Raw genomic sequence first — 15,710 nt, 5'->3', positions numbered from 1 at the left:
AGCATGTAGTGGGAACAGTTTAGAACAAAGTTTTCGCTCCCATTTAAAATGAAGATTGTGAATTAAGACCACATCTGATTTTTTCTCCCCGTCTATCTTTTTTAACCATCTGACAGAGAAAAAGACCTCATATTTCATCCTTTCAGTGGTGAGCCTTACAGTATCTTCGGTCCATTAAACTGGCCTTTGTAGGGTTTAGTTCTACTTTACAAGATTCGCTTAAACTACGCTCTTGGTGCTTGCAGAAGTTTGTAACACAAACTGTATTTAAAATTCAAAACCACTCGGGTGACCTGATCAAACATATTCAAAAACATCGAAATGAAACTACAGTGTAGAGGTGATCACAGGAAAAAGGTTTTTAAAAATCACAGTCGACAAGAGTTGAAAAGAAATATGTTGCTTCATTCAGAAACAAGTTGAAGGAGTGCGAATTTATGAATACAGGAAACAATTTTACACAATTATGATTGGAGATCATCATAACACTATTTCAAAAATGGTCATCAAACTTCATATATTAAGGATTCGGATGCAAATAAACCCAAAAGAAAAAAAAAAACAGAGCTGAAAGCAATAAAAATGATGTGTCTGACACTTCAGTAAAAGAGGAGTTTATGGGTTGCTTTCCCCCACTCTCACTCCCACCTCCCACCCTTTAGTTCTCAGTGTACTGTACACAACACTGTACTGCTCTTGAACATACTGCATGAACTCTGAACAGCAGCGGAGGTGGCCGACAATGTGTGTCACCATGTCAACGTCAGCTGGAGTCTTGGCTCTCTTAAAGGGGAAAATCCAGGCTCAGCATAGCTCACGTGTGCTCACTCCAAACAATGACAGGAGCGCCAACCCTCGCAAATCTTGGAAACAAGTCCTGCGTGGCTCACATTTATGACAAAGCCCATAATGTGCATTTCTGCAAGTTGAGATATATTTCTTATTCACTGTCTGACAAAATCTAAACGTTAACGTGAGATCTCGGATCAGCTGAAATCTCAGCTGATCCGAGATCCTTTTTTAAGGCTCGCATAAGCGTGCAGTTGCTGTTCTGTATGCTGAAAGCAAAATGTGGTTTATTTTTATTTATTTTAGTTTATTTTTGAAGCAAGGATTGTCCCTTTAAGTAGCAGGGTTTGTGTGAACAGCCACCTTTTGACAGCAGGGAAACAAAATCAGATATCACTGCAAATCTATAATTGAAGATCATTAGCACTGATGAAGCTGAAATCTTAGTTCAGCTTCAAAACATTCATCCCTGGCAACATCTGACACAAACTGGCCCCAAATATCAGTCCTGTTAGGCCTGGCTGTTGATAAGTGGTTACTGTAAGATCTTCACTGAATTCAATCATATCACTGAAAATTAACTTGTCACCTGCCAAACTCAACCATCCATGTATGGAATTTCACCAGCCAGCTGAAATACCTGAAAACAACAGGACCTCCAAACGAGGGCTGGTAACCTGCCAGAGTGGCTGGCAGACGCCAAAACACAGCCAAATGTGGAAAAAAAAACACAACACCCAGCAGGTGGCCGCCGGTGGGTTGAGTCCAGATTGTGACACCTTTTCAAGCACATTCTACACATCCTGATGCGTAGGAGCAAATGCTGCTTTAATCTGGCAGCTTCGTGCCTTAAGACGCACCCTGCTGTGGGTTTTAAGACAAGAATCTGATGTGACAACATTATGAAAACAACAGAAAGCGTGTTCTGATTACAACTCAGTCACAATGTGCATAAAATATCATGTATTTATGTGACATTAGCTACATGAGAGCTACACTTCAAAGCTGTTTCTTTTCAGCACAGAGTGACAGTGGAAAAGACCACCGAGCCAAAAAAACACCCTGAACAACCCTCCAGCTGCACAACAGGACAATATCGGCTGCACTAGCTTCACTTCTCGAAAAAACACAGGTGCCTCACATGGGACGTCTGAGGCACAGCTTATTCAGTAAGGCAATATGTACACATGAACTGTATTTTTCTCTTATGCTGTCGTTTCATAAATAAAGTCTAAAATAATACTGTACATTCTGGTGAAACAGTGGCAATCAAAGGTGGAAATGAAGTAAAAAAAATAATAATACAAGTAAAAATGAAACAAAGCACCTTGCTAATCAGGCCAATTGGTTAAGTCATTTCTTGCACTTTTGTGTACACGGAATCAGTACTGAGTTTTTAACAGTATCTGGGAGAATAGGGGAAAAAACAACAACAACAACACAACAACAAAACATGTTGGCATTCCATTAACATAAACAAAAAGATAATTACAACTTTGTAACACAGTTTTTTTTTTCTTATCAAAAAAAAAAAAAAAAAAAAAAAATCAGACACAAAGCGACAGATTGCCTGCCCGCACCTCCCGCTCCTGCACTACAAAACAGTTTGGCTACAAATGGAGGCAGGTTGGTTTTGGTGGTGGTCGAAGTGGGGATGAGAAGTGTGCAGGAAGTGCAAGGCTTGTTAATCAATACTGGTTGAAAAGCGGTGAAAAGAAACGAAACGTAAAAGACATGGGCAAGAGAAGACGTCATTACACGTATGTGACGAGCGCTCTGTTCCTGAAGCCAGTTAAGAACTAAACTATTACAATTAGCCCTGTAGATTAGATTCAGTTTGCAGTTGGGGTTTTTTTGTGTGTTTTTCCCATATAAAAATCAATTTAACAAAACTGCTAGTACTGGCACACCAATTGATCTGTTCTCGGATAATAATATTCCTCTTTTTGCAGTTCTGAAGCTAAACGATGTTTCGTCGCTGAGAAATCAAACTGCCATAACACAAAATTTACATTCTCCTCTTACAAAAACAAATCAAAACAAACATGTAAATAACTTTGTTTTCCTTCCATAAACGAATTAGCCATTAGACATACAATACAATTACATAGATACATATTTTCAATACCGCACATTCAATCTGCCAAAAAACAAACAAACAAAACAAATAAAAACAACAAAAAAAGTAATGATTAAAAAGCCAACAAAGATGCTGCAATATATATAGAGAGAGATGTATGTACAATGATTATAGCATTCATAATTGCACTATGCCTCAATAAATGTTAATTACAGGCTTATGATCTAGGGAAGTGTTACGAAAGAAATAAAAATAAAAAAAGTACTCAAAGTAAGTCGGGGAATGAAGGATTGCAGATCAGAAATGCCAATTAGAAACAAGAAGGGCTCACTTTGGTACAACTGAACGTCGACACTTTACCTTTCACACAGGAACTAGCCAGATTTACTCTCCACTGCTATTCAACTACAACAGTCAAGACAGCCGGGCTGTGATTGGACAATTACAAAGATACAGCTAAAATGCGACTCAATAAGTCTGCAGGCTGGCGCGGGCTTGGAGGGAGGGGCCTGCAGCCCACGGCGCAAGGTTGCGATTGGATAATTTTAGGCAGTTCAACGCGCCGGGTTTAGCTGCGCCGGTGTAGCTGCCCCTTCTTTCAGAGCCCACGAGCTCGCTGTAGCTCAGGTTAGTCCATGCTGGGTCGGTGTGTCGGGGGTGGGAAGAATACCGCAGATTGTGTTGAACACTTCAAAAAAATATGAAATAAATGTATTTAAAAAAAAAAAAAAAAAGAAAGAAAAGAAAACCTCCAGGGTCGATACGTCGGGTCGGTAGAGTCAGTCAGTGTTTGTTAGCCCTGCTCTTTCCTGTCTGCAACACTTTTCTTTTCAGTGAACAGCTGTGGAGTCTGGGCCTCTGTCCCTCTCACTCATTCACTCTTTTTTTTTGGCATTTGGCAATAAATATACATGTTACCATAATAAAAAGCGTTAATGTGGCACAGTTGAACATAATCATTTAAACATATCGTCTGATAAATTATTACCTCCTCGGCTCCCTTCAGTTTGTGTAAAGTGACCGCTGCCATGGTTCATCTTTACACGACAAAGCAGAAGTCCCTGTGTGCTTCCCCACTTTGTTGCTCAAAGCTTTTTTTCCTTCTTTTTTTTTAATTTTCAAAGCCTTTTTCACTCACATTTCTCAACTTCTATCGACAGCTGAAAACCATGACACGACCATCACTTGACACACGACTTGGGTTGTTCCCTCCAAACACATGCTCGACTCACTGAATGGCACCAAAAGCCAATGCAAAGTAAATTAATAAAGATCTAAGCCACTCGCATATATTAAATGAATTTTAAATCATTTTAAAAGAGATCACAAATTCTGCCTACTCATCAAAAGACTTGCCAATCAGTCTATCAGATTAAAAAAATAAATTAAAAAATGAAGCCATCTAACTTATCACTCCTTGCTGGGCAAACAGGTAAACGCCCATGATGAAGCTTCAGAATGAAACAACAGGTAAGGAAGAAGGCTAAAAAAGGAATTCAAACTTTTTTTTCTTCTTCTTTTTTTTTTTATAAAAAAGGCAGGAGGGAGACAGAAACACACTGCATTCATTTGAGCGCCTTCCACCCAACCCTCGCGAATATCCTGTCCCCACTTTTTCATCACTTCTTAAATAGCAAGATAACATTTACTTCGCTCACCCCTCGAGGAGTCAAGAGATCAGCAGACAGCAAATAAATTAGTATTATGCAACCATTAGATTTTTTTTTTTTAAATGTGTGTGTGTATATATGATCTATCTTTTCACAGATTGCATCAGTCAGTGTGTGCTGAGGGCCTGCAATCGGAACACCCTGCTCCGCCCTGCTCTACACCAGGTTGTACTCCTTTAGGTTGAGCTGCAGGATGGTGTCTTTGACGGCTGCAAAGACGAAACGGATGTTCTCTGTGTCAGTGGCGCAGGTGAAGTGAGAGTAGATGATCTTGTCGCTGTCTGGATTCAGGTCCACAAACATCTTGAGGATAAACTCTCGCCCTGCTTGGGCATCCCTCTGCGGACCTGCATGGGGGAATATCGTGGATCAGTATATATGCACAGCTATAAATTACTACGGCTTGTTTATCATTCATAATATCAGTGTGGAGATCCTCCATGTTTTTGTTTTTTTTCATGGTTTTTCCCTGCCATACTTGTCGGATCATTCCAATTTACGCACCATGACTGTATCTCAGGTCTGCCAGCCGAAGATTTTTATTTGCCCTAGAGCTCAAGCTAAAAACATTGTGGAGCTTCAGGTAGTACTTAGAAAACTTTACTCACTGCAGTATAGCGACGTGCCCTCAAATCTCTACCTGTGCACATTTCACATTATGTGTTAATTGGTACACTTTGTTTTTTTTAAGCTCTACATGTATGTGAGTGATGCTGAGTCAATGGCAGGAGCGCAAATTACTGATCTTATAAGTAAGTTTCTGGTGCAAAAAACTACAAAGGGCAAAATTCAAAGCAAATACTGTTACATTTTCCCAGAAGAAATGTTTGCACACCTCTCTTCTGTGGCTTAATTATTTGACTCACCCAAAACTAACAGATATACATAAGAAAGAGAATATCATGGGGCAACCAGTTAAGCTTCAGTCTAACATCATTTTCTTTTCTTTCTAAAGCTGCACACTTTAAAATACCAAAGCTATGAGCTTTGAATGCTGTAACACTTTCTTTATGTACTTTTATCATGTCCCCACAACAGTAAAATACCGATACAATTAGTCCATGGTGCACAGTGCATGGCAAATGTGGTAGCGTAGTACACTGTTTGCTGTAATGCTGTCAAATTATGTATGACTAATGTAAACAAGCTGTCACGCTGAAGGCATTTTTCCATCAATTCTCCGCACTGCTTGAAGTCTTATATTTGATCCAAGACGTTGTAATCTGTTAAAAATCCCCATTTACAAAGGTTCGTGCTCAAAGTTCCATTTACAGTTAGAACGATCTTTCAGATACAGAGTTAGAAATAGCACCAATGATGCAGTACGTGAGAAACACTCAATGCTTTTGTCATTGTGACCAATCATAGCTGGCCTTTAAATAGACAGGAACTAATGTGGAGCAAGAATTACATATTAAATCTGTTCTAGTGCACTCCAGAAATAAAATTATGACCTTGTCATTAGCACAAAAGGGCCACTTTAAAGCACTTGAAATCTGCATCACTTGATATCGAGTTTGAAATATTTTTTCGGCATTTATTTCCTTAAATCAAATATGTGTAATAAAAAAAAAGAAAAATAGCAGAGATTACTCTGATACATTAAAAGCTGTGTATCAGATATTATACTGTAAGCAGAAATTTCCTGCCATGGTTAACCTGTCAGCTCTACAAACTAGTTCTAATGGACCCCCAGTCACACTTGCATGGAGAGCTGAAGATGAGCATTCACTCAGTCTAACCTGTGAATTCAGGGAAGTAGGTGGATATGTGAGAGTACAAGATCTTCTCCTTGAGGATGTCGGTCTTGTTGAGGAAAAGTATGACAGATGAGCGCTGGAACCAGGGGTAGGTGATGATGGTCTTGAACAGGGCCTTGCTCTCCTCCATGCGGTTCTGAGATGTTTAAAGGGATCAAGCACATGTAAAACTCCAGGAGGATGTAAACTGAAATCATCATTTGCTGTGTCGTTAAATTCTCACCTCATTGTCGCACTCAGCCAGGACCTGATCGTATTCGCTGAGTGCCACCAAGAAAATGATGGAGGTGACGTTCTCAAAGCAGTGGATCCACTTTCTCCGCTCTGATCTTTGACCACCCACATCAACCATCCTGTCATAAAAGCAGCCAAGAAAAGTCACGCCACCTTCGAGGTCGGTGCCATGCCTGTGGCCAGTTCCAGTGCTGCTGCTATTATTTTGGTTCATAGAGTATTTCAAAGTAGAATGGGAGGCAGAGCCTTCAGCTTTCAGGCCCCTCTTCTGTGGAACCAGCTCCCAGTTTGGATTTGGGATACAGACAGCCTCTCTACTTTTAAGATTAGATTTAAAACTTTGCTTTTTGATAAAGCATATAGTTAGGGCTGGATCCTACCTTAGTTATGCTACAATAGGTCTAGGCTGCATTGGCTTCCCATGAAGCACTGAGTGTTTCTTCTTCACTTACCTTTTACACATGTAAGGTGTCTACCTTAAGATATAAAGCACCTTGAGGCGACTGCTGTTGTCATTTAATGCTATATAAATTCAACTGAACTGAATTGAACTGAAACTCAGAAGATGCAGAAGATGTCAATATGCACCTCACCTGAAAATGACATTCTCCATGTCAAAGGGGTATTCAATGATACCAGTGGTTGGGACTCGGACTCTGAGGATGTCCTGAAGGTCAGGTATGTATGAGGGCTGTGAAATCCGATCCAGATCTGTGAGATAGCTAAAAAGAAAAATATGCAGGGAGAAAAAAAAACACTAAGAAAGGAAAAATACAGAAAACACGTAGAAAACTTAAAATGTAAACCAAACTCTCAAGGGAAATGAAGACTTTGCTCCAATGCAAGAGAACAAATACTTTTTGTTTTAGCTTCGATCAAATTTGCATTTCCCAAAATAGTAAAAACAGCAAGCCGAAAAAAAGCTCTTCTCTTTTTATTGCCATCGTTCGTGGCAGTGACAGAGACTATATTCAGCAAGATTTTTGTTCTTCTATCAGCAGGCACTCATCTATGTGGTCAGAAGGGACTCCTCCTTCTGCATGAATATTATACTCATTTAATAATCCTGTCAATATAATTTGATCTAGAAAAGTACAGAGATCTGCGCACACTGTTAAAGATCATAAATGCCTAATTCTCACTATTTGGTGGAGTCGGACAGCTGGTACTCCCTGCGCCGATCATAGCACTCCTGTATTCCAGGATCACCCCACAGACTCTTGACAGCCATGGCGAGGTTGCTATCTAAGTCCTCCACCTTATCCACCTCCACCTCCAGGACTGCGCTGGCATGGCTCTATGGAGACACCGAGAAGACAAAAAGACAGTGAGGTAACAATGAGGTAACAGTAACCATCCATCAAGTCTTTATTGTAAAGGACTGGAACAGAGTCAGTCTGCCTGTACCTGGTTCTGGGGATCAGTGAAAGATATACCAAGAGCCTCCATAGCTCGGACCATTGTCTGCATGGACGTGTAGATGTTCTGGTACACCAGCTTGGCATAGCTCCTCTTGTCCTCGTCTGTATATCCTCCTCCATGGATAATCCTCATTTGTTTGATAAAGGTGCTCTTTCCACTCTCTCCAGTGCCTGTGAGACACATTGAGGATTAAACTCAATAATAGATTTATTTGGTCTACAATTTTTTGCCTCGTTGCAAATTAACATTCTGCAAATCAAACCAAAGTAAACATCTGCTGGCTGCGTGAGCAGACGGGAATGCAGTTTTATGTCTAAGGTCTGTTTTTAAAAATCTGCATTCACGTGACAGCCTGTTTCTCAGCAGTGCTCATCGGTGCAGGATTTGACCATTTTAATTGTCATGTTTCTGAATTTTAAAGAAATCATGCTGATGAGTCAGTTACGACTGCTTTCATTGTCTTGATTTTGATGCCAGACAAAAGGTTCTCATAGTACCTAGAAGTATTTAAGTATCAAAACCACCAGTAATAACATTAGTCTAACTAGAGTACTTATTGTACAAGCAGATATTGTTATTATACTATAAATACTGAAATGTGTAAGCATTACTTATTTGCAGGTTGATATGGAGCTCATGTGTGCTGCTGAGAGCTACATAGATAATATTTTATTAAATGTATTGATATGCACACACTTACTAGAGAAATTCAATAATACTTTGAGTGGTGGAGGGGTGTTTAGAAAATGTATTATCTTTAGTACAGTATATGTAACTGCTGTGACATAGTCATTTCTCAGCTTTTGGGATAAATAAAGTATTTCTTATTCTTCTTATTTTTATTACTATTTTTTCAACTATGTTCTGTATAAACTTTACATTGTCTTGGTGTTACTTCCCATCAGGCATTCTGTTAAGAACAAATGTGTTTTTTTATTTATTGCTTGTCTCAAACATATTGTGTGTGTCTCATTGTGAAATGGCAGTGATCATAAGTGCTTTTTATTTTGTCATGCCTCTATAATTATTTGCCTTTGTTCCCTGCCTGAGCAAATCATCCCCAGAAGCCCTGCAAATGGTCCAGAATGTGGCTGTGAGGCTGCTCAACAGGTCCTCTAAAAGGTCCCATGTAACACCAGTGATGGGCAACAAGCAACAAGGTGATATATACCAGTGTTTAAATTGTGTTGATAGGCCACGTAAAATCAGAGTCATGATAAACAATACATACGCGGTGTTTTTCCCTGAATAGTTTCTCCAAGTTTACTGTCTAAACTTAACATAAGCACTCTCTGCTTATGAGCAAAAAAAGTTTAGGAAGAGGGGGAAGTTTTAGGAGTGACGGCGAGAAAGACAGACAACAGAAAAAGAGAGAGAGCGAGTTTGTAGATGTGAGAGATTTGTGACGTTTAGCGTGTTTGGAGTGTGTAGTTAATGTGTTGTCCTGTGTAGTTAGTGTGTGGTGTTGTGGATAGTTTTGTGTTGTGTGTCAAAACAATGAGGCGACTGCCATCTCAAGGTGTAAAAAAAACCCCAAAAAAAAACCAAAACAGGAGGAGTGATACACCTGCTGCTGTCAGACCTGCAGGTGTCAGACAGTGATGTTCTCCTTTATAGTGGACAGAAATATTTGGAGTGGCACAAATAATTTGTGTGGCATCTTATTGAATGCAGAACAGCTGATTGTTATGTAAATAGTTTGAAATGATTATTGTAAAAAAAAGGGGTAAAAGGTAAATGGATGCAAATAACTTTGTTCTTTGCGCTCTGACAGAGGCGAGGCTGTGTCCGGCAGCCTCGCCTCTGTCAGTGTGCCCCAGGGTGGCTGTGGCTACAATGTAGCTTGCCATCAACAGTGTGTGAAGGTGTGTGTGAATGGGTGGATGACTGGATGTGTAACGCACTTTGGGGTCCTTAGGGACTAAGTAAAGTGCTATACAAATACAGACCATTTACCATTTGTTACAGTAAAAAATATAACTTTCTACTCTGATTTTATGTTTTTTATGTCTGATTTTAGATCAATTGTGTTAATACAGTATGTCAAAATGAAAACACAACTGTTAATTCAGACACGTGAGGTTGTGCTGAAAAGAATGATACCGAACAAGGCAAATAAACTGTTTTTAAAGGTGAAATGTAGAGGAAACATCAGAAGTAGTCAAACATGGCCAATTAAACTTTTTTTTTAAAAGTAACGCAATAGTTGCTTTTCAAGTAATTAATTACTTTTAGAATCTTGTAACTCAGTTACTAACTCAGTTACTTTTTTGAAGAAGTAACTAGTAACTATAATTAATTACTTTTTCAAAGTAACTTGCCCAACACTGTGAAACACCCATTCTGTCTTCTTTAGGCTCGCTTCCAAAATTTTAGTGATCACTTTGGGTCTGAACCATTTAACAGAGAGGCTGTGCCTCAAGAGCTAGAGCAGGTCATTTTGATCCGCGGCTGCTCCGCTCTGCATGCCAAACTATCCTGGAGAAAGATACTGAACCTTGAGTTGTTGTGTGTGGTCAGTGCTAGCTAGATGTTTGGCCTTTAATTGTGCTAATTAAATTGGAAATGGACTGGTTTATTTCCAGTTTACTATGGTCAGTTGCCTCCATGTATTAGTAAATTACAACATTCATATGCAAATACGAGATCTTTGAGGTCAGCTGATCAGAGCTTGCTGGTGGTATTGGTCCAGGTTAAAGATAAAAGACGAGCCTAATTTTCTACTCTTCATTTATCCCAAGAGAAGATATTATGGCCACTGCAAGCAAGCAAATTTAGCTCTCTGCTGCAAAGACACAAACGAAAAAGTCATGGGAGTCTCTATCCCTCCTTACAGTGACAATTTTAAACTTGAAGTTGTCTACGATACAGTAAAATGTACCCCTGCCCAGTGTCATGCATCCATGCCCCTTCTGCAAGAGCATAAAGTTTATATATACTTTAAAATATTACTGAGCTGCATCCTGGTGAGTTATTACTGCAACTCAATATTTATAATATTTACATTAAAAAAGATCCAAATTTGAATTATTACGTGTGATGTTGCACAGGTGTTGCATACTGTATGCCAGCTGGCAGCTGCCTGGCAGCTACATTAAAGACCCATCTGTCTTTTTATGAACAACTTTTTACTAAGAGATAAGTTGAAAGAAATAAAAACAAGTTCTGTGACAACTCTCAATACCCAGCTTGTCCACGCAGGGACGCAAGCTGAACGATTTGAATGTATATTTGACTGCCAAAGGGACACTCGCCAATATCCGAGAATAGGAAGTTTAAATATCACAAATTGCCCGAAATAAAATTCAACATATCATTCATAGCTTTAGTTTCACTGGTTGAATAAAATATTTTAGTCAACCTTACATAATTTGCTTCTGAAAAATGACCTTCCTTTGGTCAGATGGAAAAATAAATAAAACAAAAGCCCTCCTAACTTCCAATAATAAATTCAACAAGAACGGTGCACTTTTTCACCCTGAAACCTTTCCTGAGTGACAGGATCAGATGCACGCTTAATAACTCAGAGACTCGGTGTGTATTTGGACTCAAGCTCTCCATCTAAAAGGTCTTTCGATTAACTTATATTTCACTAAAACATACTTTACTCGTTCTTATTAAAAGGTATGCAAACCACACACACACACACACACACACACACAGAGTCCCTTTCTGCCATGTTACTCTTCAGCTCTTACAGCAAAAGCTCGTAATTTTCTCATTGAGATCACATGATGCACAGCCGATTTCGTTAACAAATGTGTTTGTTGACAGACCTGAATATTGGAGGTTGCTGTGTTTGTGTATGTGTGGATTTATGCAGGGATGGGTGGGGAGTTTCACCTTGTGGGCATTTGTTGTGTGCGTGTGTGTGTCAGCTCCTTGGTTCCCAGCTGTTTTGCATGTCATCATCTTTACATCTTAACAAACAAATCTTAGACAAATTGTGTGCATTTGCATGCACCTTGTTTACAAGTCAAGTTTCTTGGAGATGAGATCATTTTGGAGAAGAAGGAGAGGCAGGTGCTCAGATTGGAGGCAAATCAGGCTGGACCTCAAGGAGGGAGGTTAACGAGCTCAGACTGCATGTATTCATGTCACATTATTCAGTTAATGCTTTATTCAGTTAATCTTTGCCCTTGATCTGTGACAAATCTTTGCCATCATCATCTCTAGAATGAACTTTTGATAGTTCTCTATTTGTCAATATCATTCTTGATTAACTTGCCAATCAGTCAAATTTCTTTTACCATTTGAATTTGTTTTAGTGAAATGGTGCTGATTTCAAAGAGGATTTTTAAAAAAAAAAAAATTAAAGGATAGTCAAGCTATAAAAACTGACGAATCACTTCACTGTCCCTCCAGAATGTTCTTCCTCAGACGCCACTGGTAGAAGCTACAGTAGATATAAACTTTGACAACTGACCCCATGAATGATTTTCAATTCAAATAGTCTGTCAGATACAAAAAGGTTTGAAACACCAATCACAAAAAATGTCATTCACGTTGCAGTCTGGGATGTCCAAGATATCTTATAGTACGTGCCAGTTTAGCTCAGTGCGTTGAGCAGGCAACCACAAGGCTGAGAATGGCCGGCCAAGGTTCAAGTCTGACCCATGGCCCTTTAGCCATTTGTCTTCCCCTCTCTTTCTCTCCCTCCCCCCACCTTCCTGTCATTTCTTCACTGTATCTGTCAATAAAGCTGAAAAAGACTTCTTGAGCTGGACTCTTGACTTATCTTGATTCCTGGACACGTGCGTGTGTGCGTGGTGCAGAGTCAGGTTTTACAATTTCCTTGTGACCGATTAATGCCGGCTACAGAAGTCTCCACAGACTGGCGGCCAACATGAAATAGCTACACACATATAACAGATTTGACCACAAGCCCAAACACAGCTTCATATCTGCACACTTCCTCGATCGGGGAACGCTGTAACACGAGGTGATGGTGCCCGTGTGAATGAATGTGGTGTTAGTGTCATGAGATAACGGCTACTACCACCTGTCAAACTCTGCCCTGTCCCTTTTTTTCACAACTGAAATGTACCTGCCAGGCAGCGACTGTGCAGAGGCACAAAACAAAAAACATGAGAAGTCACTAATCTGCAAAATTTGACTTTTAAAAACAACAACAAAAAAAGAGATCCAGCAGATCTACTGCTACATTCAAACATCTTCCAGCTAAAAGTAACAGAAAAAACAACACTTCTTCCAAAAAGAAGAACCAAACAGTATTTCAGTGTCTATATATGTAAATGTATGTATAGATATTTGAGGGTATATATCGATATATCGAGGGCATATATCCATATTTGTAAGTGTGCGCATGTGCATTTATACGCATGTGCATTTATACGCATGTGCATTTATACATGTTTATATGCATATATAGTATAAATATTATAATATAATCTCTTGCACTCTCAGTAGACCTGACTCTGACCATCCTAATGAAATCCACTGAGAGCTGAGTCACTCTGACCAGGTAACAAAAGGTTACTTTCTAGATCATGGCTGTCATACTCCTTTTACACTGTGGCCCACACAGAGCCCTGTTTGATCTTAGTTTGATCTCAGTAGATTTATTACCTGGAAAAGAAAACCCTCCAAATCATTCCTTCTTCTGTCTGTGTAAAGACATTTAAGTATACATTAAGTACCTCAGAAAGCAACAGAAACACTCCAACGTGACTCTTTGTTCTCACACTTTAAGAAAGGAGAATGATGATGAAATGCTTAAAAATGACAGAAAGAAGCAGTTTATTTCCCAGACTCTATCCTGCAGACTGACTTTGCTGCAGCATGACCGGGCAGTTGGTGTCTTTGTCGCTAAAAAAGCTTTAAAAAAATACACTTTGAATGATAACATTTATGTCCTTCTTTTTTGCAATTACCACATTATCCAAAGTTATTTAGGGAGCCGAGTTGGGCTCTTTGATGGCCAGGTTCTGGGCCCTGGGCCTTATGTTTGACACTCCTTCAGCCTGAACAGAGACTCCAGGGTCATCCTTTTTTCTGGAAAGTTGTTTCACTCCACTTTTTGACTTCTCTCAACTACCTTTGTGATGTGTTAAACAAAACTGCTGGAGTCCAGCTGTCTGTAACAGCCTTCAGTGAGCTGAGAAAATGTTTTTTCTTTTAAAGCAAATGAATGTTGGCTTGCAGGCAGAAACATAACGCTGTGTTTTGAGTGAAATGATCTGCTAAAAGAACAGTTGGTAAAAACCAATAGCTCGTGCTCCGTGATGCATTTGCATGACGTTTGCATGAAATGCGCCCGCAGCAGCTAGTTATGGCTTTCAAACACACCACTGACCGAGGCGTGGATGGCGACTGCGTTCCTGAAGTGCTCCCACACTGCTGCAGTAAAATGTGCCTGATACATGTTCAGCAAGTTTCCTCTGGATCGGGAAGCCGCTTCCATAAACTTATATAACCCTAGAACAGGGCAACCCCCCTATATTCAGGAAGTGTGTGTGTGTGTGTGTGTGTGTGTGTGTGTGTGTGTGTGTGTGTGTGTGTGGGATGAGGTTAAGGCTCTATTACCACGCCTTAACGCTTTCCACAGGTCATCACGAACAGGACTGTGTAAAAGTGTTGTAAAGTAAAGGAACGGATATCATTTTGAACGATCCGTTTTCTCTCTGTCTGTCTGTCTGTCTGTGTCCATTTTCGGCATTTCTGTGGCCAGGTGGAAACTTAGCAACCCCAGCAGACAAAAAGTACTCAAGGATTCAAACCCCCGACCACGCGTAAAATCAATGGCAGTGCCATGGCGCGCGGCTGCGCATACCCTGGATGTTCTCGGAAAGCCAGTGCGCCTCAACTGTGAAACGCTGCTCATGACTTGAATCCTCTCATGTAGCCACACGTGGCAATGACAAAATGTAGCGTGCTGGATATAATGTATATAAAATTATATATTTGCCTTCTAAAGTGTGCATTTTACTTTCATATGACTAAATGAATACTAGTCGACAGGCGTCAGAGCTCTGTCCCACCTGCCACGATACCCGTGGCCAGGTGTGGCCAGGAAGCGGTGAAATGGCAATTGCCGAGCCGTCTCCAAAATCCCCCACAACTGAAAATGAAAACGCCTGGATCCTTCCGCTAGAGGAACAACTTTAAGAGCAAATGTTTTAAAGCTTTTCGTTTGCCCGGAAAAGAACATCTATGACTACAATCAAGATCAAACCTTTGAATGATTTACAGCATGGTATTTGAGAGCATGAGGAGAATGAGGAGGACTCCGTGAAGTCAGTTACCCTCCGAGCTGGTGTTCAGGTTAGTGATGCTCACCTAAAAGCAGCAACTTGAGCTCCCTGCGAGAGTCCTTCTTGTCCCTCCGCAGCTGCTTCTCAATCTCCTCGTTGATCCTCTGGTTCTCTCTCTCCTCCGCTGAAAGACAGCATCCAGCCATCGCTGAAAGTCACCAGGTTGCTCTCCAACGACCACTCGGCTGTAAAAATGTCGCAGGCTTTGATTAAAGACAGAAAAAAAAGAAAAAGGAAACTCAGACGTGTTAAAAAAATACTCCTTTGCCCCCTCTTGCACTTCACAACTTCAGACGCAAAAAGGCACAGAGCATCTTCAAAACTGCGCCTTTGACTTCCACAGAAACAGAAAAGTTTGCTGCTAAAATATAAAGTGCTAGATTTCAGGGGTAAGTCCAAAGCTCTCTCTCTGTTTTACTTAAGCATCGAGGTGTACAACAAGGTGCACCACGAGCTGTTCCTATTGGACAAAGTGCTGCAG

At 40.2% G+C, this 15,710-nt stretch overlaps 1 protein-coding gene across 3 annotated transcripts in view; it reads right to left on the bottom strand.

The window, feature by feature from the left end:
* The window catches only part of LOC121814111 (guanine nucleotide-binding protein subunit alpha-14-like), a 48,006-nt gene extending 32,304 nt beyond the window's left edge, over positions 1-15,702 (bottom strand). For 2 of the 3 annotated variants that reach the window (XR_006054088.1, XM_042218358.1), the window contains exons 1-6: positions 15,255-15,702; positions 7,941-8,125; positions 7,676-7,830; positions 7,127-7,255; positions 6,523-6,652; positions 6,257-6,435 (exon numbers count right to left, since the gene is read on the bottom strand). Coding sequence is in view for 2 of the 3 variants with exons in the window: in XM_042218358.1 (XP_042074292.1) it covers positions 6,277-6,435; positions 6,523-6,652; positions 7,127-7,255; positions 7,676-7,830; positions 7,941-8,125; positions 15,255-15,375 (879 nt within the window). In the remaining variant the exon portion in view is untranslated. Of the gene's footprint in view, positions 1-4,418; positions 4,887-6,256; positions 6,436-6,522; positions 6,653-7,126; positions 7,256-7,675; positions 7,831-7,940; positions 8,126-15,254 lie in introns of those variants that run through there. The other variant, XM_042218359.1, reaches the window with a different exon arrangement.
* Positions 15,703-15,710: the final 8 nt, after the last annotated feature.

This window comes from Haplochromis burtoni, unplaced genomic scaffold (assembly GCF_018398535.1).
Source record: "Haplochromis burtoni strain Fernald_Lab_line unplaced genomic scaffold, NCSU_Asbu1 Contig_18, whole genome shotgun sequence".
Taxonomy (NCBI): domain Eukaryota; kingdom Metazoa; phylum Chordata; class Actinopteri; order Cichliformes; family Cichlidae; genus Haplochromis; species Haplochromis burtoni.
This window is presented reverse-complemented; position numbering and strand designations above follow the sequence as displayed.